This window comes from Cinclus cinclus, chromosome 38 (assembly GCF_963662255.1).
Source record: "Cinclus cinclus chromosome 38, bCinCin1.1, whole genome shotgun sequence".
Classification (NCBI taxonomy): domain Eukaryota; kingdom Metazoa; phylum Chordata; class Aves; order Passeriformes; family Cinclidae; genus Cinclus; species Cinclus cinclus.
In genome coordinates, this window is record NC_085083.1 from 687,763 (window position 1) to 711,846 (window position 24,084).

At 56.8% G+C, this 24,084-nt stretch overlaps 4 protein-coding genes across 5 annotated transcripts; 3 read left to right on the top strand and 1 right to left on the bottom strand.

Moving 5' to 3' along the window:
- Positions 1–563: 563 nt before the first annotated feature.
- UBE2M (ubiquitin conjugating enzyme E2 M) lies at positions 564–6,923 on the top strand. Its single transcript, XM_062512538.1, has 6 exons — positions 564–795; positions 2,060–2,154; positions 2,431–2,469; positions 2,872–2,975; positions 3,292–3,355; positions 5,797–6,923. The coding sequence occupies exons 1-6, from the start codon at positions 687–689 to the stop codon at positions 5,935–5,937; spliced, it is 552 nt and encodes a 183-aa protein (XP_062368522.1). The 5' UTR covers positions 564–686; the 3' UTR covers positions 5,938–6,923.
- An 852-nt stretch (positions 6,924–7,775) lies between these two features.
- CHMP2A (charged multivesicular body protein 2A) lies at positions 7,776–13,834 on the top strand. Its single transcript, XM_062512575.1, has 6 exons — positions 7,776–7,803; positions 8,427–8,611; positions 9,637–9,816; positions 10,108–10,238; positions 11,431–11,492; positions 13,247–13,834. Exons 2-6 carry the CDS (start codon positions 8,444–8,446, stop codon positions 13,372–13,374), a joined length of 669 nt encoding a protein of 222 aa, XP_062368559.1. The 5' UTR covers positions 7,776–7,803; positions 8,427–8,443; the 3' UTR covers positions 13,375–13,834.
- Positions 13,835–13,975: 141 nt separating this feature from the next.
- LOC134056084 (natterin-3-like) lies at positions 13,976–18,251 on the top strand. Of its 2 annotated transcripts, XM_062512588.1 has the most exons (4): positions 13,976–15,379; positions 15,989–16,014; positions 16,385–16,505; positions 17,019–18,251. In XM_062512588.1, exons 2-4 carry the CDS (start codon positions 16,000–16,002, stop codon positions 18,029–18,031), a joined length of 1,149 nt encoding a protein of 382 aa, XP_062368572.1. In that variant the 5' UTR covers positions 13,976–15,379; positions 15,989–15,999; the 3' UTR covers positions 18,032–18,251. The 2 variants fall into 2 exon arrangements, with proteins under 2 accessions (XP_062368572.1, XP_062368571.1); XM_062512587.1 differs by lacking the exon at positions 13,976–15,379 and having other exon boundaries at positions 15,597–16,014.
- Positions 18,252–19,915: 1,664 nt separating this feature from the next.
- LOC134056070 (zinc finger and SCAN domain-containing protein 31-like) lies at positions 19,916–23,929 on the bottom strand. The gene is made up of 6 exons (XM_062512568.1): positions 23,923–23,929; positions 23,369–23,689; positions 23,114–23,209; positions 22,033–22,508; positions 21,332–21,494; positions 19,916–20,619 (listed from the first exon to the last, which is right to left on the bottom strand). Exons 1-6 carry the CDS (start codon positions 23,927–23,929, stop codon positions 19,952–19,954), a joined length of 1,731 nt encoding a protein of 576 aa, XP_062368552.1. The 3' UTR covers positions 19,916–19,951.
- Positions 23,930–24,084: the final 155 nt, after the last annotated feature.

Sequence of the window (24,084 nt, forward strand, 5' to 3'; positions counted from 1 at the left end):
GCCCCTTCCGGAGGTCCCCGAGCGCCCACCCCGCATCTCTCCCTTCCGGAAATCACCGAAGCGATTCCGGAGTTTCCGGAAGCGCCTCCAAAGCGGCGCCCGCGAACCCCGAGGCCATTCCACAGCCTGTTCCGAAGCAGTTCCGGAAGTTGCCAGGCGGCTCCGGAGTTTGCCGAGAGATTCCGAAGCCCTCCGGAGGTTCTCGAAGCGACTCCAGAGACCCACGAAGCGGCCCGGAGGTTGCCTAGCGGTTCTGAAGAGTCCAGAACCGCCTCCACTTTTTCGGAGATCCGCGGAAGGTTTCGAGCGGCTCCGGACATCCCTGAGACCGTTCCGCAAAGCCCCGAAACGGTTCCGAAGGAGTTCCGGAGGTTCTCGAGGCGGTTCCGGAAGTTGCCAAGGGACTCCGGAGGTTCCCGAAGTGTTTCCGGAAACTCCCGAAGTGGGTCCGAAGCAATTCCGGAGCTTCACGAAGCAGTCCCGGAAGTTGCCGAACGGTTGTGAAGCGGTTCCGGAGAGTCCCGAGCGTCTCCGGAAGTTGCCGAGCCGGCCGGCCCTCAGCACTCGCCCCCGGCCCCCGTCGCCCCCGGACCCCCCGAACCGGAGCCGCCCCCGGCCCGGCCCCGCTCCCTCGGCCCCGGGGGGGGCCCGGACCCGCCCCGGCCCCGCCGCCCCGGCCCGGCAGGATGATCAAGCTGTTCTCGCTGAAGCAGCAGAAGAAGGAGGAGGAATCGGCGGGCGGCACCAAGAGCTCCAGCAAGAAGGCCTCAGCCGCGCAGCTCCGCATCCAGAAAGGTGTGGGGGGGGGTCGGCGGGCACGTACTGGGCCCAGCAGGGCCCTCGTGGCGGGCAGGCATTGACTGGGCTCGTTAACGGCCCCGTGGGGTCCGGTAATGGGTCCAGTGGGGCCTCGATGGGGGGCCGCTACTGGGACCAATAGGGCTCTGATGCTGGTCCCAGTAGGGCCTTGGTGAGGGGCAGGTACTGGTCCCAGTAAGGGTCACATACTGGTCCCAGTTGGGATCGCACTCTGGTTCCAGTAGGGGTCCAATGCTCGTCCCAGTTAGGCCTCAGGGAGCGACAGTTACCGGTCCCAGTAGGAGTCACATATTGGTCCCAGGTAGGCCCCAGTGGGGATCACATACTGGCCCCAGTTAGGTCTCAGGGAGGGACAGGTACTGGTCCCAGTAGGAATCACATACTGGTCCCAGTAGGAGTCGTATACTGGCCCCAGTTAGGCCTCAGGAAGAGACAGGTACTGGTCCCAGTATGGGTCACATACTAGTTCCAGTTAGGCCTCAGGGAGGCACAAGTACTATAGGGGTCACATACTGGTCCCCGTGGGGATCACATACTGGTCCCAGCAGGAATTACACAGTAGTTTCAGTAGGGCCTCAGAGGGGATCAGATACTGGTCCCAGTAGGAGTCACATACTGGTCCCAGTTAGGCCTCAGCGGGAGATAGGTACTGGTCCCAGCAGGGGGCAGATACTGGTCCCAGTTAGGCCCCAGTGGGATGCAGTAGAAATCATATACTGGTCCCAGTAGGGGTCCAATACTGGTGCCAGTTAAGGCTCAGGGAGGGTCAGATACTGGTCCCAGTAGGAGGCAGGGATGGTCCCAGTAATACTTTGGTGAGTATCCCAGTTAGGTCCTGGTTGGGGTCAGGTACTGGTCCCAGTGAGGGTCAGTTACTGGTCCCAGTAGAGCCTTCCTGGGCTGGGGATGGGCCAGGCTGGGACTGGGCTCATGGGCTGTGTGTCACCCGGTGTCACCTGTGTCACCCTGTGTCACCTGGTGTCACCTTGTGTGTGTCACCCTGTGTCACCTGTGTGTCCCTGGTGTCCCCTTTGTTACTGTGTGTCACCTCTTGTGTCACCTGTGTCACCCTGTGTGTCACCCGTGTGTCTCTGGTGTCCCCTTTGTTCCTTCATGTCCCCGTGTCACCTGTGTGTCCGTGTTTGTCACCTGTGTGTCCGTGTTTGTCACCTGTGTCCTCCCGTCACACCCATCTCCCAGGTGTCCCCAGGTGTCCCCAACTGTCCCCGTTTGTCCCCAGACATCAACGAGCTGAACCTGCCCAAGACGTGCGAGATCGACTTCTCGGACCAGGACGACCTCCTGCACTTCCGGCTGCTGATCTGCCCCGACGAGGTGGGACCGCACCTGTGGCACCTGTGGTACCTGTGTGACATCCATGTCACCTGTGTCATTGTCACCTGTGTGTCACTGTGCCACCTGTCTGTGTCACCTGTCTCACTCTGTCACTGCGTGTCACCTGTGTGTGTCACCTGTCTCACCTGTGTGTCACCTCTGTCACTCTGTGTGTCACTGTGTCTGCCACCTGGGTCACCTGTGTTACCTCCTGTCCCCTCCCCCGTCCTGTCCCGTGTCCCCCTTCCCCCCCGGTGACATTTCTCTGTCCCCCAGGGTTTCTACAAGGGCGGCAAATTCGTCTTCAGCTTTAAGGTCAGTGCTGGGCCACTAAACCCCCCCATGTGGCCACCAAACCCCCTGCCATGGCCACCAACCCCCCCACTGTGGCCACCAAACCCACCTGTGCCACCAAACCCCCACTGTGACCACCAAACCCTTGCCATGGCCACCAACACCCTCTCATGGCCATGAAGTCCCAGGGCTACCAACTCCCCTCCTGTGGCCACCAAATCCTGTGGCTACCAGTGGCCATGGGCATGGGTGATGGGACCTGGTGGCCACTTAGCCCTGACCAGTGGCCACTGAGCTGTGCCAGGGCTCCTGTGGCTCCCAGGGGCTGGTGACCACCAGGTGTACTGCCCAGTGGCCCCTGGGCCAGCTGTGGGCTGGGGAGGGGGTTGGTGGCCACTGAGCCGTGCCCGGTGGCCTCCCCAGGTGGGCCAGGGCTACCCGCACGACCCGCCCAAGGTGAAGTGTGAGACGATGGTTTATCACCCCAACATCGACCTGGAGGGCAACGTGTGCCTCAACATCCTCAGGTGGGCTGCTGAACACCTGGGGGGGGGGGGGGGGGGGGGGGGCTGCTGAACACCTGGGGGGTACTACTGATACCTGGGGCAGCTACCAGCACCTGGAGGGGCTACTGGCACCTGGGGGAGGCTACTGAACACCTGGGGGGGGGGGGGGGGGGGGGGGGGGCTGCTGATACCTGGGGGAGGCTACTGACACCTTAAAGCCACCAAACACCTGGGAGGACCAGCAGACACCTGGAGGGGGCTGTGGCCACCTGCTGGTGGCCGTGGCTGTGGTGGCCACGGTGGCCACGCTGACACTGCCCGCTGGCCGTGTGCGCAGGGAGGACTGGAAGCCCGTGCTGACCATCAACTCCATCATCTACGGTCTGCAGTACCTGTTCCTGGTGAGGGACACCTGGGGACGCACCTGGGGGGTTTGGGGACACACCTGGGGACACACCTGGGGACATGGGGACACACCTGGGGACATGGGGATGCACCTGGGGGCTTTGGGGACGCACCTGGGGAGGTGGGGACACACCTGGGGGGTTTGGGGATGCACCTGGGGTGTTTGGGGACGCACCTGGGAACACACCTGGGGACATGGGGACACACCTGGGGGGTTTGGGGATGCACCTGGGAACACACCTGGGGATCTGGGGGGACACCTGGGGACATGGGGACACACCTGGGGACACACCTGGGGGCTTTGGGGACGCACCTGGGGAGGTGGGGACACACCTGGGGGGTTTGGGGGCACACTTGGGGTGTTTGGGGATGCACCTGGGAACACACCTGGGGACATGGGGACACACCTGGGGGGTTTGGGGGCACACTTGGGGTGTTTGGGGATGCACCTGGGAACACACCTGGGGACATGGAGACCTGGGGGGGACACCTGGGGACATGGGGACACACCTGGGTGCATGGGGACACACCTGGGGGGTTTGGGGACACACCTGGGGACACAACTGGGGACATGGGGACACACCTGGGGGGTTTGGGGGCACACCTGGTGGGTTGGGGACACACCTGGGGATGTTGGGGACACCTGAGGACACACCTGGGTGCATGGGGACACACCTGGTGTGTTGGGGACACACCTGGACACACCTTGGGGATGTACCTGGGGACACCTGGGAGGGTTTGGGGGGGGTCCTGTGGAGGGTTCAGGGGTCCTCAGTGGGGGGTTCAGGAGTTCTGGGTTTTCCTCCCCAAATTTTGGGGTCATCCCAACCCCTAAGGGAGTTTTTTTCCTAAATGGGAACCCCCCAGAAATCCTGATTCCAAATCCTGAGGGTCTCCCCAAAATTTGAGCCAAACCTAGGGATGTCCCAAAAATCAAGTTCTGGGGTCACCCCCCACATTTTGGACTCGCCCCACCCCCCCTGCCAAAACCCTAAACCTACCCCAAAAGCTGGACCCCAAATCCTGAGGTCCCCTGGACAAAGGGAGGCCCCCAAAATCGGAACTAAACCACAAACAAGGGGATTTGGGGATGTTTTAGGGAATTCTCAGTCTCCCCCAGATTTTGGAATCCTCTCCCAAAACCCCAGATTTTCCCCCAAAAGGAACTAAACCCCAAAGACCCCCTGAACAAAGAGAACCCTCCCAAAACATGAGCTAAAACCCAAATGGATTTGGGGATGTTCTGGGGGGTTTTGGGGGTGTGGGCTTATAGGATTTGGGGATGTTTTAGGGGAATTGCGTTGTCTCCCCCAAATTTTGGAGTCCTCCCAAAACCCAAATTTCCCCCCAAAAGGAACTAAACCCCAAAGACCCCCCTGAACAAAGGGACATCCCAAAATGAGAGCCAAACCCTAAAGCAGGGGATGTTTTAGGGGGTTTTGGGGTTTAGTGAGCTCATGGGATTTGGGGATTTTGTCGGGAATTCTGATTTCTCCCTGAAATTTTGGGGTCACCCCAAACCCCAGATTTTCCCCCAAAGGAGCCAAACCCTGAGGACCCCCTGAACAAAGGGAATCCCCCTGAAACAGGAGCCAAACCCAAAATGGATTTGGGGATGTTTTAGGGGGTTTTGGGGTGTGGGCTCATGGGATTTGGGGCTGTTTCAGGGAATTCTGGATCTCCCATATTTTGAGGTCCCACCAAACCCTAAATTTTCCCCTAAAAGGAGCCGAACCCCGAGGACCCCCTGAACAAAGGGAACCCCCCCCAAAACAGGAGCCAAACCCCAAACAAGGAGATTGGGATTTGGGGGGCATAAAGGGGTTTGTAGGTCTCCCCGAAATTTTGGGGTAACCCCCAATCCCAGATTTTCCCCCAAAGGAGCCAAACTCCGAGGACCCCCTGAACAAAGGAATCCCCTGAAACAGGAGCCAAACCCAAAATGGATTTGGGGATGTTTTAGGGGATTTTGGGGTGTGGGCTCATAGGATTTGGGGATGTTTTAGGAAATTCTTGGTCACCCAAATTTCGGGGTCCCCCCAAACCCCAAATTTTCCCCCAAAAGGAACTAAACCCCAAAGACCCCCCTGAACAAAGGGACATCCCAAAATGAGAGCCAAACCCTAAAGCAGGGGATGTTTTAGGGGGTTTTGGGGTTTAGTGAGCTCATGGGATTTGGGGATTTTTGTTGGGAATTCTGATTTCTCCCTGAAATTTTGGGGTCACCCCAAACCCCAGATTTTCCCCCAAAGGAGCCAAACCCCGAGGACCCCCTGAACAAAGGGAATCCCCTGAAACAGGAGCCAAACCCAAAATGGATTTGGGGATGTTTTAGGGGGTTTTGGGGTGTGGGCTCATGGGATTTGGGGCTGTTTCAGGGAATTCTGGATCTCCCGTAGTTTGGGGTCTCCGCAAACCTTAAATTTTCTCCTAAAAGGAGCCGAACCCCGAGGACCCCCTGAACAAGGAGGCTGCCGAGGTCCTGCAGAGCAACCGGCGCCTCTTTGAGCAGAACGTGCAGCGCTCGCTCCGGGGGGGTTACGTGGGGGCCACCTACTTCGAGCGCTGCCTCAAGTGACCCCAAAAACAGAACCCCAACCCCTCCCCCCCCACCCCATAAAACAAAAAAAAAACAAAACAAAAGCTCCAATTCCACCGATCACCCCACAAACCTCCTGCTGGTTTTGTGGGGAGGGGGTTTGTGGGGTTTGCTGTGCCCTGAGCGCTGTCTGGAGTGATTCCCCTCCCCTAAAATACACCCCCCACCCCCCCCCAAAAAAAAAAAAGAATTCCCAAACTTCCTGTGCCTCCCAACCCCAAAGAAAACCCCCTAAAACTGCCTGAGCCCCCCCTCCCCCTCCCCACCCAAAGAAACCCCAAAAGTCCCCAGCCCCCCCCAAACCAACTGGGGGCTGTCTGGGTGAGGTTTTGGGGTTTGTCGAGTCCTGAGCGCTGCCTGGAGTGACCCCCCCCCCCCCTAAAAATACCCCCCAAAAAAACCCCACAACTCTGAGATTCTTCCCCCCCCCAAAAAAAAAAAAATCATCCCACCCAAAAGTGCCCAACTTCCCCCAAACCAACTCTAGAACTTTGGAGGGTCGGGCTGGGGGGGTGGGGTGGATGTATGGGGGTGGCAGATCCCGAGCGCTGCCTCGAGTGATCTCCCCCCAAAAAAACCCCAAAAGTCCCAAAAATCTCCTGACCCCCTTCCCCCGCCTCCAGGACCTCCCCAAAAACTGTGGGGGGTGTGTTTGGGGGCACTGACCTCGAGTAACCCCCCCCCCCCCCAAAAAAAAACCCCCAAATCCCCTCCCCCCACTAAAAAAAAAAAAACCCAAACCCCCAAATCCACCTCCCCAAAAGACCCCAAATCCCCCCAAAATTCCCCTGGGGGGAGGGGTGTGGGGGTCACTTCAGCGCTGCCTCGAGGGACCCTCCCCTAAAAAATCCCAAAAACCCCCAAAATTCCCCCTCCCCCCCTATTTATTCCCCCCAGGGGACGGGGCAGCCCCTCCCCCCTCTGCCCCCCCCCCCCCCAGCGCTGCTCGGGCCCAGATTAAAGAGCCAAGGGACTGGTTTGAACTGGTTTGGACTGGTTTGGGATGGTCTGGGCTGGTTTGGACTGGTTTGGGATGGGGTGGACTGGTTTATATTGGTTTGGACTGGGTTGGGATGGTTTGGGATGGCTTGAACTGGTTTGGGATGGCTTGAACTGGGAGGGGTGTGGGACTGGTTATACTGGTTTGTACTGGGCTATACTGGGTTATACTGGGGGATGTAACTGGTTGTACTGGGTTATACCACGGGGATGTTACTGGTTATACTGGTTGTAATGGGTTATACTGGGCTATACTGGGAGGGATGTAGTGGGTGTTACTGGTTAGACTGGGTTATACTGGGAGGGATGCAGTGGGTGTTACTGGTTAGACTGGGTTATACTGGGAGGGATGCAGTGGGTGTTACTGGTTAGACTGGGTTATACTGGAGGAGTGTGTTACTGGTAGTACTGGTTTGTACTGGGTTTTTTACTGGGAGGGAGGTGTGGGTGTCACTGGTTAAACTGGGATGGGCCCAGTTTCATTCCTCAAAGTCCCCAGTTCCCACTCCCAGTATTCCCAGTTCCCAATCCCAGCATTCCCAGTATGCCCAGTTGCCACTCCCAGCCCTCCCAGTTGCCCCTAGCCTGTCCGACACCCCCGCGCCGCCAGGTGTCGCTGCCCCGAGCAGAGCCGCTCCGGCCGCTGCTCTCGCTGCCCCTCCCCGGAAGTGGCCGCTCCGGCCGCTGCTCTCGCTGCCCCTCCCCGGAAGTGGCCGCTCCGGCGGCTCCTCTGTGGTTCGTCCCTGCCCGCCGGGAGGTGCTGTCATGTGACCGAAACCCGCCGGCGTCACGTGATCGGAACCGAGCGTGACGTCGCTGTTTGCGGAAGTGCCCGGGAGTAGCCGGGTGAGGGCCGGGGGCGCTCGGGGAGGGATTTGGGGACATTTGAGGACAATTCGGGAGAATTCGAGGATCTTTGGGGCGAATTCAGGGGCTCGGATGGCGTTTGGGGCGGATTTAAGGGGATTTGGGCGGATTTGGGGCGGACTTCAGGAGCCGGGAGCAGCTTTGGGAAGGGCCCTGAGGGGACAGTGGGGCCTGTGGGGCAGGCTAGGGGTCCCCGTGACACCACCCTGTCCCCTCCCCGTGCCCGTGTGCCCCCCGTCCCCATGTGTGTCCCCCCCTCGTCCCCTGTCCCCAGTTCCAAGTGCCACCACATCCCGGTGTCCTCCCATGGCCGTGTCCCCTACCTGTGTCCACAGGTGTCCCACAGGTGTCCCCAACATCCCGTCAGTGTCCCCAGCGTCTCATCAGTGCCTCCAGCTTCACATCAATGCCCCAGGTCTCCCCAGCATCCCCGGGTGTCCCATGAGTGTCCCCAGTGTCCCCCTGGAGCTGCTCTTTGGCCACTGGATGAGCTGCTCCGGCAGAGCCAGCAGGGCCGTGTCCCATTAGTGCCCCCAATGTCCCACAGATGTCCCAGGTGTCCCTGTTGTCCCCAGTGTCACATTGATGTCCCCAATGCCCAGGTGTCCCCGTTGTCCCCATGGAGCTGCTGTTCGGGCGCCGGCGCACGCCGGAGGAGCTGCTGCGGCAGAACCAGCGCGCTCTGGCCCGCGCCGTGCGGGAGCTGGACCGAGAGCGGCAGAAGCTCGAGGCACAGGAGAAGAAAATCATCGTGGACATCAAGAAAATGGCCAAGCAGGGCCAGATGGTCAGAGGGGACACTGGGGACAGAGGGGACATGGCAGGGACACGGCGGGTGTGGGGCAGTGGGGGAGGAAAGGGAGCAGGGGACAAGGGGCATGGAGGGGACTGGGGGACACTGAGGGTACAGACAGGGACTGGGGGACACTGGACAAGGGACAGAGGGACAGACAGGGATCAGGGGACATGGGACAAGGGATTGGGGGACACTGGACAAGGGACAGACAGGGATCAGGGGACACAAAGGACATGGAGAGATCTGGGGGATGTGGAAGGGATGAAGGGACAGACAGGGACTGGGGGGCATGGAGAGGACAAGGGGACAGACGGGGCTGGGGGACACAGGACAAAGGGATGCAGAGGGGACAAGGGGGCAGGCAGAGACAGGGACATAGAGGGGACTGGGGACACTGAGGAGGACATGGAGTGTCCCCTGTCTCTTCCTGCTGTCCCCTCACGGTCCCCCGATGTCCCGGTGCTGTCCCTGCTGTCCCCACGGTGTCTCCTGTCTGTCCCTGCTGTCCCCTGGTTGTCCCCTCCTTGTCCCTGCTGTCCTCATGATGTCTCCCCTGTTACTCTAATGTCCCCTGCCTGTCCCTCTCTGTCCCTTGTCCACCCGTGTGACATCCCTGCTGTCCTTCTCTGTCCCTTGCCTGTCTCCTTGGTCCCTGTTTATCCTTCTCTGTCCCCAGTGGCCCTGTCCATCCGTGTGACATCCCTGCTGTCCCCTGGTGTCCCAGTGACCGTGTCCTCTCTGTCCTGGTGACGGTGTCCTTGCTGTCTCCTGGCGCTGTCCCCATGTGTCTCCTCTGTCCCTGACTCTGTCCTCGACTCTGTCCCAACTGTCCCTGTCCCCCGTCCCCAATGCTGTCCTTGACACTGTCCCTGTCCCTGAGGTGTCCTCGCTGTCCTCAGGACCCTGTCCCTGTCATTGATGTGTCCCCACTGTCCCTGACATGTCCCTGTCCCCAGGATGCTGTCCCTGTCCCTGACCTGTCCCTGTCCCTGACATGTCCCTGTCCCCGTCCCCAGGACGCCGTGCGGGTGATGGCCAAGGACCTGGTGCGCACTCGGCGCTACGTGCGCAAGTTCATCGCCATGAGAGCCAACGTGCAGGGGGTGGCACTGAGAGTGCAGACCCTGAAATCCAACAGCGCCATGGCCAGCGCCATGAGGGGGGTGACACGGGCCATGGCCACCATGAACAGACAGGTGAGGGTCACCTGCGAGGTCACCTGTGTCACCTGGGTCATGATGACACCACGGACCCAGATGGGGGATTGGGGTCCCCTGTCCCCTTTGTGTTGCCTGGCTGTCCCCTGTGTGTCCCTGTGTCCCCTGGCTTTCCCCTGGCTTTCCCCTGGATGTCCCTGATGTCCCCTGGCTGTTCCTGGCTGTCCCTGCTGTCCCCTGGCTGTCCCTGCTGTGCCCTGGCTGTCCCTGCTGTCCCCTGTGTCCACTGGCTGTCCCCTGGCTGTCCCTGATGTCCCCTGTGTCCCCCAGCTGAAGCTGCCCCAGATCCAGCGCATCCTGCTGGAGTTCCAGAAACAGTCGGAGCTCATGGACATGAAGGAGGAGCTGATGAACGACGCCATCGACGACGCCCTTGGGGATGAGGATGACGAGGACGAGAGGTGGGGACACTGGGGGACACCTGGGGGACAGCCAGGGATACTCAGGAGACACGTGGGGACACTTGGAGAAAGCCAGGGGTACTCAGCGGACACCAGGGACACCCAGTTCATACATGGGGACACCTGGGGACAGACTGGCACACCCAGGAGATCCCTGGGGACACTCAAGGACCATCATAGGGACAACGGGGACACAGGAATGGGGACACAGAGAGGACACAAAATAGGAGCAGTCCCAGTGTGTCCCAGTATATCCCAGTGTGTCCCAGTGTCCCCTAGTGTGTCCCAGTATAACCCACTATGTCCCAGGATGTCCCAGTGTCCCCACGTATATCCCAGTGTGTCCCAGTACATCCCAGTATCCCCCAGTACATCCCAGAATTCATGTCCCCAGTGGCACCGTGGTGTCCCAGTACATCCCTCAGTACATCACAGTACATCCCAGTATCCCTGTCCCCAGTGACACCATGGTGTCCCAGTATATCCCAGTACTTCCCAGTACATCCCAGTATCCCCAGTGAAACCGTGGTGTCCCAGTATATCCCAGTACATCCCAGTACATCCCAGTATCCCTGTCCCCAGTGACACCGTGGTGTCCCAGTATATCCCAGTACATCCCTCAGTACATCCCAGTACATCCCAGTACATCCCAGTATCCCTGTCCCCAGTGATGCTGTAGTGTCCCAGTACATCCCAGTACCTCCCAGTATCCCTGTCCCCAGTGACACCGTAGTGTCCCAGTACATCCCAGTACATCCCAGTACATCCCAGTACATCCCAGTATCCCTGTCCCCAGTGACACCGTGGTGTCCCAGTACATCCCAGTACATCCCAGTACATCCCAGTACATCCCAGTATCCCTGTCCCCCATGATGCCGTGGTGTCCCAGTACATCCCTCAGTACATCCCAGTACATCCCAGTACATCCCAGTACATCCCAGTATCCCTGTCCCCAGTGACACCGTGGTGTCCCAGTATATCTCAGTACATCCCAGTACATCCCAGTATCCCTGTCCCCAGTGACACCGTGGTGTCCCAGTACATCCCTCAGTACATCCCAGTACATCCCAGTACATCCCAGTACATCCCAGTATCCCTGTCCCCAGTGACACCGTGGTGTCCCAGTACATCCCAGTACATCCCTCAGTACATCCCAGTACATCCCAGTACATCCCAGTATCCCTGTCCCCAGTGACGCCGTGGTGTCCCAAGTCCTGGACGAGCTGGGGCTGAACCTGACGGACGAGCTGGCCAGTGAGCAGGGGAGGGGATTTTGGGGGATTTTTTTGGGATTTTGGGGTTTTTTGGGGGGGATTTGGGGGCGTTTGGGAGGGAATTTGGGGACTTTTTGGGGGGTCTGGGTGGGTTTAAGGGACATTTTGGTGAGACTTGAGACGATTTTGGGATATTTTGGGAGGATTTGGGGGACGTTTTTGGGGATTTTGGGGGGATTTAAAGGGCCTAGGGTGCAATTTTGGGGAGGGTTCTGGGGAGGATTTTGGGATTTTTGTGGGGGTTCGAGGGACATTTGGGGGGAATTTAAGGGGTCTGGGGGAATTTTGGGGGGTCATGGGAGGGATTTGGATGGATTTGGGATATCCTGGGAAGAATCTGGGGGAATTTAGGATATCCCAGACAGGAATTTGGTGAACATTGGGAACATTTGGGATATCCCATGGACAAATTTCAGGACATTTGGGATATCCTGGGTGGAATTTGGGAACATTTGGGATATCTTGGGTGGAATTTGGGAACATTTGGGATATCCTGGGTGGAATTTGGGGAAAATTTGGGAACATTTGGGATATCCCATGGACAAATTTCAGGACATTTGGGATATCCTGGGTGGAATTTGGGGGAAATTTGGGACATCCTGGGTCCAATTTGGGAAAATTTTGGATTTCCTGGGTGGAATTTGGGAACATTTGGGATTTCCTGGGTGGAATTTTGGGGAAATTTTGGATATCCTGGGTGGAATTTGGGGAAAATATGGGATATCCTGGGTCCAATTTGGGAAAATTTTGGATTTCCTGGGTGAAATTTGGGAACATTTGGGACATCCTGGCTGGAATTTGGGGGAAATTTTGGATATCCTGGGTGGAATTTGGGGAAAATTTGGGAACATTTGGGATATCCTGGATGAAATTTGGGAACATTTGGGAACATTTGGGATATCCTGGGTGGAATTTGGGAACATTTGGGATTTCCTGGGTGGAATTTTGGGGAAATTTTGGATATCCTGGGTGGAATTTGGGGGAAATTTGGGATATCCTGGGTCCAATTTGGGAAAATTTTGGATTTCCTGGGTGGAATTTGGGAACATTTGGGATATCCTGGGTGGAATTTGGGAACATTTGGGATATCTTGGGTGGAATTTGGGAACATTTGGGATTTCCTGGCTGGAATTTTGGGGAAATTTTGGATATCCTGGGTGGAATTTGGGGGAAATTTGGGACATCCTGGCTGGAATTTGGAAACATTTGGGATATCCTGGGTGGAATTTTGGGGAGATTTGGGATTTCCTGGGTGGATTTTGGTACCATTTGGGACATCCTGACTGGAACTTGGGAACATTTGGGATATCCTGGGTGGAATTTTGGGGAGATTTGGGATTTCCTGGGTGGATTTTGGGACCATTTGGGACATCCTGACTGGAACTTGGGAACATTTGGGATATCCTGGGTGGAATTTTGGGGAGATTTGGGATTTCCTGGGTGGATTTTGGGACCATTTGGGACATCCTGACTGGAACTTGGGAACATTTGGGAACATTTGGGATATCCTGGGTGGAATTTGGGGAAAATTTGGGATTTCCTGGGTGGAATTTGGGGACATTTTCGGGGTATTTTTAGGAACTCTGGACAGGTTTTTTTTTTTGGGTCTCTTCTGCGGGGTGTTCCCGGGGATTTTCGGGGGGCTAATCCGGGACTTTCCGGTCAGGATTTTTTTTGGGGGGTGGGGGATTTTTGTCCCCTGATTTTCATCCTTTGTTCCTCCCCTCCTCCCAGCGCTGCCCCCCCCGGGGGGGTCCCTGGCGGTGGGGGAGGGGCGCGGGGGAGCCGAGGCCGCGTCGGCCGCGCTCGCCGACGCCGACGCCGACCTGGAGGAGCGGCTCAAGAACCTGCGCCGGGACTGAGAACCCTTTTCTGGGACTTTCCCCTTTCTTTGGGATTTCTTTGGGATTTTTTGGGATTTTTTTTTGGATTTTTTTGGATTTTTGGGGATTTTTTCTTGATTTTTTTGGGGGATTTTTTTTGGATTTTTTTGGATTTTTGGGGATTTTTTCTTGATTTTTTTGGGGGATTTTTTGGGATTTTTTTGGGGGGGATTTTTTTAGGGATTTTTTTTTATTTTTTGGGATTTTTTTTATTTTTTAGGGATTTTTTGTGGATTTTTTGGCGATTTTTTTTTATTTTTTGGGGATTTTTTTGGGATTTTTTGGGATTTTTTTGGGGATTTTTGGAGATTTTTTGGGATTTTTTGGGGGGGATTTTTTTGGGGATTTTTTGGGGATTTTTTTGGGATTTTTTGGGATTTCTTTGGGATTTTTTGGGGATTTTTTTAATTTTTCTGGGATTTTTTTGGATTTTTTTGGGTTTTGGGGGATTTTTTTCTGGATTTTTTGGGGATTTTTTGGGGGATTTTCTTTTGGGGGGGGGATTGTTTTGGAATTTTTGGGGGATTTTTTGGGGGGGATTTTTTTGGGGGGGATTTTTTTGGGGATTTTTTTGGGAGGATTTTTTGGGGGATTTTTTTGCCATCCTGGAAGGGGATGCTGCCCCTTTATTCCAATTTTTTTCGGGGGGGGGATTTTCCAGTCTCTGCTGCACTCAAAGTCCGGCCCCCTTAATTTGGGATTTCCCCTCTTTTTTTGGGATTTTTTTGAGATTTTTTGGGGCAATTTTTTGCCATCCTGGGGGGGATTTCCCCCATTTACTCTGATTTTTGGGTGATTTTTTGCAGTGGTTCTGCGATTCTCACCACACCCCAAGTGGGATTTCCACTCTTTTTTTGGGGATTTCCCCTCTTTATTTGGAATTTTCTCCCTTTTTGAGATTTTTCCCCCCTTTATTTGGGATTTCCCCCCATTTTTTGGGGGGATTTCCCCTCTTTATTTAAAATTCCCCCCCCTTTTTTGGATTTTTCACTCCTTGTTTGGGGTATTCCTCCTTTATTTAGGATATTTTTGGTGGGATTTTTTTTTTTGCCATTTCCCCATTTATTCTGATTTTTTGGCTGCTTTTTTGGAATCTGACTCCCCCCAAGAGGGTTCTTCCTCCTTTATTTGGGATTTTTCCTCTTTATTTGGGATTTTCGCTCTTTTTTAGGGATTTTTGATCCTCCCTTTGTGGGGTCTTTCCTTTCTTTTTTTTTTGGGACACTGACACTACTTTGGGGAAAATTCCCCCCCCCCCCCTTTTTGGGGCCTTTCTCCCATTTTTGGGGTTCTCCCTCCATTTTTGGGGTTTCCCTCCCCGCAATAAAATTTCCTTGGACCTGTGGCTGCTCCGGTTCCTTCCCAGTTTGGGACTGGGAGCACTGGGAGGGGCGGGGAGGGGCACTGAGGGGATGGGAATTCTGGGATTTTTGAGGAGTTCAGGACTTTGGGTCAATTTGGGATTTTTGGCGGGGAGGAAGGGTCATTTTTGGGTGGGAAAAAAAATTCCCAAAATTTGGAATTTTCAGAATCTCCTGGACTGATTTTTTTGGGGTTATTTTGGGTTCATTTTGTGGGGTTTTGGTTAATTTCAAAGGGTTTGGAGGAATATTTTGGGGGCTTTTGCCTCATTTTTGAGGTTATTCCTTAAAAAAAAAAAAATTTTTTTTTAAATTTCACCCCTGGGAAAAGCAGGAATTTTTGGTGGTGTTTTGAGATTTTTTTTTGACCTTTCTGGGGCTCAAATTTAAAAAAATACAACCCTGAAAAGTGAAGTGAAAAATCCCCAAAAAGCAGAAAAATCCCCCACAAAAAAATCTCACTTCCCTTTTTTATGTTTTTTTTTTTGGCTTTTTTTGCATTTTTGACGTTTTTCCTGGGGGGGGGTTCTGGGGCATTTTTGGGGCTTGAGTCACACAAAAACCACCAAGATCGGCTGAGAACACCCCAAAAGAAAGGGATTTACCTGGAAACAGAAGTGCAGGTGAGGGGAGACCCCAAAATTTGGAGTTTGGGGAGGCTCAAAATGTGGATTTGGGAAGAAAAAAAACCAACAACAACAAAATTTGGATCTAGGAGCTGGAGAACCCCAGAATTCGAAGCCAGGGAACTCCATAAAAAATGAAATTTTGGGATTTTGGGAAAAGGAGCCCCAAAATTTCAAGGGGGGGGGGGGGGGGGCAGAAATGTGGATTTAGGAAGAGGAAACCCCAAAATTTGGAGCTTGGGGAGTCCCCAGAACATTCCTCTGGAGAGGGGGAAACCCCAGAATTTGGATCTGGGGACTGGGAGAGCCCCAGAATTCAGATTTTGGCTGTGGGAACCCCAAAACTGGAGCAGGGGAATCCCAAAATATGGAGCTGGGAATGGGGGGGGGGAACCCCAAAATTTGGAATTTCGGGAAAATTTGGAATCTTTTTGGGAAAACCCTGAAATCTGGAGCCAGAGAGCCCCAAAACTGTGGCGTTTTGGAGGGAGAACCCCAAAATTCGAAGGGATTTCAGAAGAAGGGGCACCAAACTATGCATGTGGGAACCTCAAAATGTGGATTTTGGGATGCGATTTTTGAGGAAAATCCTGGATTTTTCTGCAGGCTCCGGAGCAATGTTGCCACTCCAGGTACGGTTGGATCCCTTTGAGAATATTTTTGGAATTTTAAACCTTTTTTTTTGGCAAAAAACCCCCCCAAAAAAGTAGTGTGTGTGTGTCAGGGTTGGGGGGGGGGATGGGGTGGGGTGGTTTTTCTCAGCGCCCAAAAATCCCAATTTAAAAAAGAAAAATTCTGTGAAATAATGAAATGAATGGAATTAATCCAGAAATAAAGGAATTGGGATGGGCCATCCCCTTTCCCAGCTTTTTTTTTCCCCCTCCTGGAGTTAAAAAGTGGGAATTGGGACAATCCAGGGGACTTTCACCCCAAAAACTTGGCAGGAAAAGCAGGAAATCCCAAAATTTGACACCCCCCGGGTCCCCCCATCCACCTCCCCAGTTCTTGGCCTTCCTGGTCCTCGGCGTGGGAATTTCGGGAATTTTGGGAATTCCAGCGGTGCCAGCCCCAGGAAGGAGCCCCGTGGAGCTCCCCCACGAGTCCTGGCATGGAGCCGATCCCAGTATGGTCCAGTCCCCTCCTGATCCATCCCAGTCCTCTCCCTGTCTATCCCAGTCCTCTCCCAGTATATTCCAGTCCCTTCCCAGTGTACACTAGCCCTTCCCAATATATACCAGTCTCTCCCCAGTCCATCCCAGTCCCTCCCCACTCCTGTCCTAATCCCCTCCCAGTCCACTCCTAGTCCATCCCCAGTCCATCCCAATCCCCTTCCCAGTCCCTCCCAATCCATCCCCAGTCCATCTCAGTCCCTCCCCAATCCCCTTCCCAGTCCCTCCCAATCCATCCCCAGTCCATCCCAGTCCTTCTTCAATCCCCTCCCACTCCATCCCAGTCCCCTCCCAGTCCATCCCCAGTCCATCCCAATCCCCTCGCAGTCCCTCCCCAATCCCCTTCCCAGTCTCTCCCAATCCATCCCCAGTCCATCCTAGTCCTTCTTCAATCCCCTCCCAGTCCACCCCAATCCCCTCCCACTCCATCCCAGTCCCCTCCCAGTTCATCCCACTCCTCATTCCAGCTCCTGCCCGGCTCCATCCGCGACGGCCGCGCTCCGAGCCCTCCCGTTCCTGGCTCCGCTGGGTCCCTTTCCAGGGCCAGGTCCCGCCCGACGCCGTGTCCAGCTGGAACCGCCGCTCCGGCCGCCCCGAGTTCGTCTGCTCCACCCAAACCCTCGGCTGCAACCTGGGCGCCTTCGACCCCGAGCGCGGCCCCTTCTGCTCTTTCGCCTGGGCCGAGCAGGAGCTGAGAAGCTCCGAATTCCAGCTCCTGGTCAACCCCGGCGGCTTCGAGGCACTGGACTGGGTGGACACCTCGTTCGGCAGCACGCCTGAGGGGGCCGTGGAGGGATGTCCCCTCACCGACATCTTCGTGGGCCGGAGCCAGGATGGGCTGGGCAAAGTATCCAAGGAGCAGCAGGCATTGTTCGTGGCCGTGGACGGGGAGGAGATTTGGTACAAATGGTACCAAATCCTGGTGGTCCGCCAAGGCCTGGCCGATATCTCCATCGCCAATGTGTCCTACAATGGCAGCGCCGCCCTGGAGAGCTCGGAGGATGCGGTGCTGGCTGAGGTCCTGGTGAGGAACGACGGCTGCGAGGTGGCCCCAAAATCCGTCACCATGGAGGAGGCCACAGAGATCGAGCACGGTTGGAGCTCTGAGCTGCCGGCGCTGGCAGCCGCCCGCGGGCTGCTCCGGGCTGCTCCGCTGGTTTTCACCGAATCAGGAGAGTGGGATTTGGGCAAAGTCATGGCCGTGCCGTGGGCAGGCGGCGCCAGCGCCGGCGAGTTTGTGTCGCGCTTCCATCGGGTCCGCGAGGAGATCCCGGCGCGCTCTGAGTGCGCCGTGGTTCTCCATGGGGTCAGGCGTGAGATCCGTGTCCCCTTCTCGGCCTGGTTGACCAGGGAATTCCACTCCGGCCTCCAGCACCGCGTGGTCATCTCCGGGTGGGCGCAGACCCACACGGTCACTGGCATCCAGGCCGGCCTCGAGCGCTGCCGCCAGCTCACTGAGCTTCCACCCTGCCCAAATTAAGGATGGGGCAATTCCTGGAAAATTCAGCTTTTCCCCCAAAAAAGCCCCACAAATCCATGGAAACGCTTGGCTACGCCGCGATTTTCCCGTATTTTCGGTGTTGACGGCATAAACTTCATCCCAAATTGCAGGAAAATGTGGTTTTATGGCTGTGCTTCCTTTTCTCTCTCCCAAAAATCCAACACCGCTGTGAAACGCAGTAAAAGCGTTGTGGTTTGGAGATTTTTTCCTGGTATTTTTTGGTTTCGTGGTGTAACCTCCATCCCTGTCTGAAACAATGCTGGGAAATCTGGTGGAATTTCCTGTTTTCTCCCAAAAAAACCCTCAAACACCACCACAAAACCCAGGAAAACGGCTGCGTTTGTTGTGCTTTTTTTCCAATCTTTCTCATTTTCATGGCAGAACCTTCACCCCTGTCCAAAACCTTAATAACTCTGGCTTTTTCCAGTTAAATTCCCTGGTTTTCTCCCCCCAAAAAACCTCCAGCAACTACGTGGAATCCAGGAAAATTGCTTGGGTTTGATTTTTCTCACATTTTTTGTTTTTGTGGCAGGACTTTCATCCCTGTCTGAAACCATGCAGCAACAATTCAGGACAATGTGGCGTTTTCCATCTGAATTTCCCATTTTCTGCCAAAAAGGGATTTTGGAAGTGAAGGGATAGGGAAAAATGGGAAAAAAGCCAAAATAAGGGATGCAGAGGGATTTTGGGGGTATGGTGTCCCTGGGGAACTTGGGAGGGGAAAAGAAATCCCAAAATTCAAGGAAGAAACCCTATTCCAAGACTGGGGGGATGTCCAGGATTTTGGGGGAGTCCTGGAATTCTGAGGGGGGTCCAGGGAGTTGGGGGGGGGCAGAGACTTGGGGAGACCCCAAACTGGATGGGGGCAGGGAGAACAGGAATTTGGGCATACCCTGAATTTCCTGGGAGGGGGAAAAAAAAGGAATGCAGGGAGATGCCAAATTTCTTGTGGAAATGGAGCCACCAGGTCGTGGGAGTGTCCCCAAATCCTGTTGGGGTGTCAACAGTCATGGTCCCATCACCCGTGCTGGATCTCCAGGAGCAGGGAACGGGATTGTGGAGTCAGCCATCGGCTCGTGGCCATCCTCATCCGTGTTTGATCCATTTTAGAGCAATTCCGGGGCCACCAGCTCCTGGGGGACATCCCTCACCTGTGTCCCCTCTCTGGGACTGGAGAGCCAAGTCCCAGAGCGAGTGGGCTCATGGAGCCCATCAGTCATGGTGCCACCACCCCTGCTGGACCTCTGGGAGCAGGGAATGCAATCTGGGAGACATCAAACGTCACCTCACATCCATCCTCATCCATGTTTGAGCCAGCTCAGGACAGTTCTGGGGCCACCAGCTCCTGGGGGACATGGCTGCCATCTCCAGGAACAGTGAACCAAGACCTGGTGCCACAAAGCTCATGGGGCCCATCCATCATGGTCCCACCATCCCTGCTGGATCTCTGGGAGCAGGGAATAGGATCACAGAGCCTCCAGGTCCTGGGGAACACCCTACCATTGGTTTTAGAACTCTGGGAATTGGAACATGGACCCACCAGGTCACAGAGGTGTCAATGGTCATGGTCCCACCATCCCTGCTGCATCTCCAGGAGCAGGGGAAGGGGATCATGGAGCCACCAGGTCCTGGGGGATGTCCCACCACCTATGCTGGACCTCTGGGAGCAGGGTATGGGATTATGGGATCACCAGGTCATGAGAGACATCAAACATCAGGTCACATCCATCCTCTTCCATGTTTGAGCCACCTCAGACCAGTCCTGAGGCCACCAGGTCCTGGGGGACATGGCTCCCATCTCCAGGAGCAGCGAACCAAGACCTGGAGCCACCAGGTTCTTAGGGCTCCGTTCCCAAAACCTCCACCCCCCCCACGGCCACCAACGCCCCCTGCCCGCCGTCACTTGTCCCTGGCCGCCACCCGGGCGTGGATCCGCGTGTGCCGGGCCAGCGAGGACTTGTTACTGAAGCTCTTGCCGCAGTGGCTGCAGGGGAAAGGCCGCTCTCCAGTGTGGGAGCGCTCGTGCACCGTCAGGTCCGCCAGGTACTTGAAGCTCTTGCCGCACGTCTGGCAGGGGTAGGGCCTCTCCTGGGTGTGGCTGCGCCGGTGCATGGTCAGGTTGGACTGCTGGCTGAAGCGCTTGCCGCAGGCCGGGCACGGGTACGGCCGCTCTCCTGTGTGCGAGCGCTGGTGCTTGTTGAGGTCCGAGGGGTTGGTGAAGCTCTTCCCGCAGGCGCTGCAGCCGTACGGCCGCTCGCCGGTGTGCAGCCGCCGGTGCGTGGTCAGCGTGGACAGGTGGCCGAAGCGTTTGCCGCAGGCGCCGCAGCCATACGGCTTCACCCCCGTGTGCGTCCGCTCGTGGGTCTTCAGGTGGGTCAGCCGGCCGAAGGTCTTCCCGCACTGACCGCAGGGGTACGGCCGCGCCGGCGCCTTCGCCGCGCTCGCGGCATCCGCCGTGGGCTTGGAGCCAGTGGGGTCCTGCTGGGTTTGGCGCCGGGAGGTTCCTCTCCGGACGCTCTGCGGGTGTTGGGCTTGGGGAAGGGGCAGCTCTGTGGCCACGGTGGGACCTGTGGGGATGATGGGAAAATCCTTGGGGTGGTTCCCAATGGGGAATGTCCAGCTCTGGCCTGAGGATCCGGCTGACCTGCCGCTGACCCCCCAAATCCACCCATGGGGGGGGCAATCAGGATAAGGGTGAGTCTGGACCTCCAAGCAGGTGGGCTTTGACCCAAGGAGATGGTTTTGGAGCCCTAGGAGATGGTTTTGAACCCAAAATGGTTCTTGGCTGAAAGGAGATGGCTTTTTGACCCAACCGAGATGGTTTTGAGCCCAAGATAGTTTTTGACACAAGCAGATGATTTTGGTGCAAGGAGATGGTTTTTGACCCAGGAAAATTGTTTTGGAGCCCCAAATGGTTTTTGATCCCAAGAAAATGGTTTGGAACCCAAAGAGATGTTTTGGAACCCTAACAAGATGGTTTTTGAGCCTAAAGAGATGTTTTTCCACCCAAGGAGATGGTTTTGACCCAGTGAGATGGTTTTGACCCCAAAAAGTTGATTTTGTTCCAAGGAGATTGTTTTATGCCCAAAGGGATGGGTTTTGACCCCAGGATTTGGGGTTTGGCTCCATTGAGATAATTTTGATCCCCAGGAGATGATTTTTGGGGCCACTGAGATGATTTCTGGATCCCACCACCTCCAAGCTCCCCCTGGCTCCAGCGATGTCACCCTCACACTGTTTCTGGGGTGGCTGAAGGTTTTCCTGCCCCCATCCCAATACCTCCTTCCCGTGGTTCCCCTTCCTCGGCTGCCATTGCCTTCTCCTTGCCCGGAGAAGTCTCCGACCGGGGGGACTCCAAAGGGGGACTTGGCGGAACCCCCAAAGCTCCAGGGTCCTCCTCATCTGCGGGGGCCACATCCTCCACCTTCACCCGCACAGTCACCTGGGGGACACAGGAATGGGGACACAGAGCTGCCGGGGGGATCTGGGGACCCCCGAAAGCTCTAAAAGGGTTTTGGGTGCTGGGGATCCCCAGAGGGAATTTGGGTGCCCAGGAACCCCAAAAGATGCCATGGAGATTTTGGGGCCTAGGACCCCTAAAAAGCTGCAGGGGAGATTTGGGTGCTGGGGACCCCCAGAAGACACTGAGGGGTTTTGGGTTCCCAGGAGCCCCAGAGCCGCAGAGGGGATTTTGGGGACCAGGACTCCCAAAAGCTTTTGAGGGAATTTGGGTGCTAGAAATCCCCAAAGTCCCCAGAAGAGTTTTGGGTGCCCAGGACCCCCAAAAGCTGGCAAGAGGATTTAGGCACCCATGACTCCCTTTTGAGTCTCAACTTTGGGAGTTCTTGGGAATGAGCTCAGAATCCCACAGCAGGGGTTACATGGGGTGGGAGGAATGAAGTGCGGCCAATTATTCCTGATTTGGGGACCAGGACCCCCTCAGAACCCCCTTCCCTCCCCATATCCAGACCCGCTCCCACCTGCTGCTCCCAAATCCCGTCGGGATCTCCTCGCCCCATCTGGAAGCTCTCGGCCAAGGCCACAGCCTGCGCACAGGACTCGGGGTGCCGGACCCACACCCAGCTCTGGATGTCCTCGGGCAGGATGCTCAGGAACTGCTCGAGCACCAGCAGCTCCATGATCTGCTCCTTGCTGCGTTCCTCGGGCCGCAGCCACCGCCGCGACAGCTCCCGCAGCCTCCGCCACACGTCCCGGGGCCCCGCCGCCTCCTGGTAGCGGAACTGCCGGAACCGCAGCCGCCGCAGCTCGGTACCGGCACCGCCGGAGCCTCCGCCGGGAACAGCGGGAAGGGCCGGGACGAGGCTCCGGGGAGTCCATCCCGCAGCGTCCCCTCCCCGCTCCGGGCTGCCCTCCGGGGGTCGCGGCCGGGGAGGGGGGGGCTCCATCCTGCCGGGATGTGTCGTGACCCCCACCCCCCGAATATCGCGATGTGGATCTGGGCGGGGGGGGGGGGAAAACAGGCGGGGGTTAAGGAAAGACGCCCCCCCCCCCCCCCTCCAACTCCATCCTGGGGGGCTCCCTGGTTTTACAACTGCCCCCTCGCCTTGAGGACCCCCAGGACCCTCCCCGACCTCACCTTGTCCCCCAAAAACCCCCAGACCTTTGTAAGGTTCCCCCCCCCCCCACCCGGAGCCCATCGCGAAACCCCCCTCCCAAAACCCCCAGACCTCTGTAATGTTTCCCCTCCCCCAAATCCATCGCAAACCCCGGAACTGGCGTCCCTACCCACGCCTCCCTCCCCAACCCTGGGTCCCGACCCCGCAGCCCCCTAACCTTGGGGGTCCCGGCCCCCCTCCCGGCCCTGAATCCCCTCCCAAGCCTGGGGGTCCCACAGCCCCCCCGGACCTGGGGTCCTGCCCCCGCTTAGACCCCCCCCCCCCCTCCCCACCATTTAAACCTGGGGTCTCGGGGCCCCCCCCGGCCCCTCCCATCCCTGAAGCCCCCCCAAGCCCTGGGTCCCGCAGCCCTCCCCAGACTCGGGGTCCTGCCCCCCCCAGCCCCGAGCCCTGGGGGTCCGCAGCCCCCTCCCCTCATTCAAACCTGGGGGTCCCTCCCGCACCCCCCCGAGCCGGGGCCGGCCCCCCGCCCGCCGCTCGCAGACACAAAGGACCGGAGCGGCCTGGCCCGACCCCGCCCCTGAGGGGTCCCGGGGGGTCCCGGGGGATCCCGAGGCCCCCAAATTTCTCCCCCCTCCCCAAATTCCCCCCCCCAAGCCCCGCCGTACGTCGGGAAGGCGGCGAAGCTCCGCCCCTCATTGGGCGAGCGCGCTGTCCATTACTGGGAGGCCACGCCCACAGAGCGGGCTGGTGGGCAGGAACATGGCGCTCAGATTGACAGCAAGGGCAGCCAATGGGAGGGCGAGATACCCGAAGAGGCGGGAGGGAGAGTTCCCCGCGTTTGTTGGCCGTGGGGAGCGATTGACAGCACGGGCAACCAATGAAAATGCGGGCTGCGTTAGGAGGCGGGGCCTGTGGGGCTGCGCCCCTCGGAGCGCAGTGGGCGGGGGAGGCTCGGGGGGTGTCCCCAAAGCGGGGGGGGGGGGGGGGGGAGACACAAAGGGACCCCTCAAAGAGCCCTGGGGACACAGAGAGGGACCCCCGAACACCCCGGGGGCTTCTGAAAGCACAAGGAGGGGAATTGCCGGATAACCGGCAAAGCGCGAGGTTTTTATCCGAGGAAAGTCGGTGAAAACGGGGGGTTTTATGATGTCAAAGCCGCCAGAGAGTGGGGCTTTTCTTCAGGGAAAAGCCGGTAAAAAGAGGGGCATTTATCCAGGGAAACCCAGTAAAAAGTGGTGGTTTTACCCAAGGAAAACCAGTCCCAATGGATCTGAGGGGAAAAAAACCCACTGTACATTCCGCAGACCAGGAAGAAAAAAGGCCAAATTAACTCCGATTTTGGACAAAATTCCCTCTTTTAACTCCTTTTCCTGCACAAATTCTGCTGCCCGAAGTTAAAAAGAAAAGTTCTCAAAATGGCGATTTTATTTTTTTTTTTCCTTAAAAGCAACT

Coding starts and splice junctions, on each gene's coding strand:
- UBE2M (XM_062512538.1), top strand. CDS start 687: ATGATCAAGCTGTTCTCGCTGAAGCAGCAGAAGAAGGAGGAGGAATCG. Junction 796..2,059: donor GCAGCTCCGCATCCAGAAAG/GTGTGGGGGGGG, acceptor GTTTGTCCCCAG/ACATCAACGAGCTGAACCTG. Junction 2,155..2,430: donor TGCTGATCTGCCCCGACGAG/GTGGGACCGCAC, acceptor TCTGTCCCCCAG/GGTTTCTACAAGGGCGGCAA.
- CHMP2A (XM_062512575.1), top strand. CDS start 8,444: ATGGAGCTGCTGTTCGGGCGCCGGCGCACGCCGGAGGAGCTGCTGCGG. Junction 8,612..9,636: donor TGGCCAAGCAGGGCCAGATG/GTCAGAGGGGAC, acceptor CCCCGTCCCCAG/GACGCCGTGCGGGTGATGGC. Junction 10,239..11,430: donor GAGGATGACGAGGACGAGAG/GTGGGGACACTG, acceptor CCCTGTCCCCAG/TGACGCCGTGGTGTCCCAAG.
- LOC134056084 (XM_062512587.1), top strand. CDS start 15,922: ATGTGGGAACCTCAAAATGTGGATTTTGGGATGCGATTTTTGAGGAAA. Junction 16,015..16,384: donor GAGCAATGTTGCCACTCCAG/GTACGGTTGGAT, acceptor CCACCTCCCCAG/TTCTTGGCCTTCCTGGTCCT. Junction 16,506..17,018: donor CTGGCATGGAGCCGATCCCA/GTATGGTCCAGT, acceptor TCCTCATTCCAG/CTCCTGCCCGGCTCCATCCG.
- LOC134056070 (XM_062512568.1), bottom strand. Junction 21,495..22,032: donor ACGGGATTTGGGAGCAGCAG/GTGGGAGCGGGT, acceptor TGTGTCCCCCAG/GTGACTGTGCGGGTGAAGGT. Junction 20,620..21,331: donor AGGGGAACCACGGGAAGGAG/GTATTGGGATGG, acceptor TCATCCCCACAG/GTCCCACCGTGGCCACAGAG.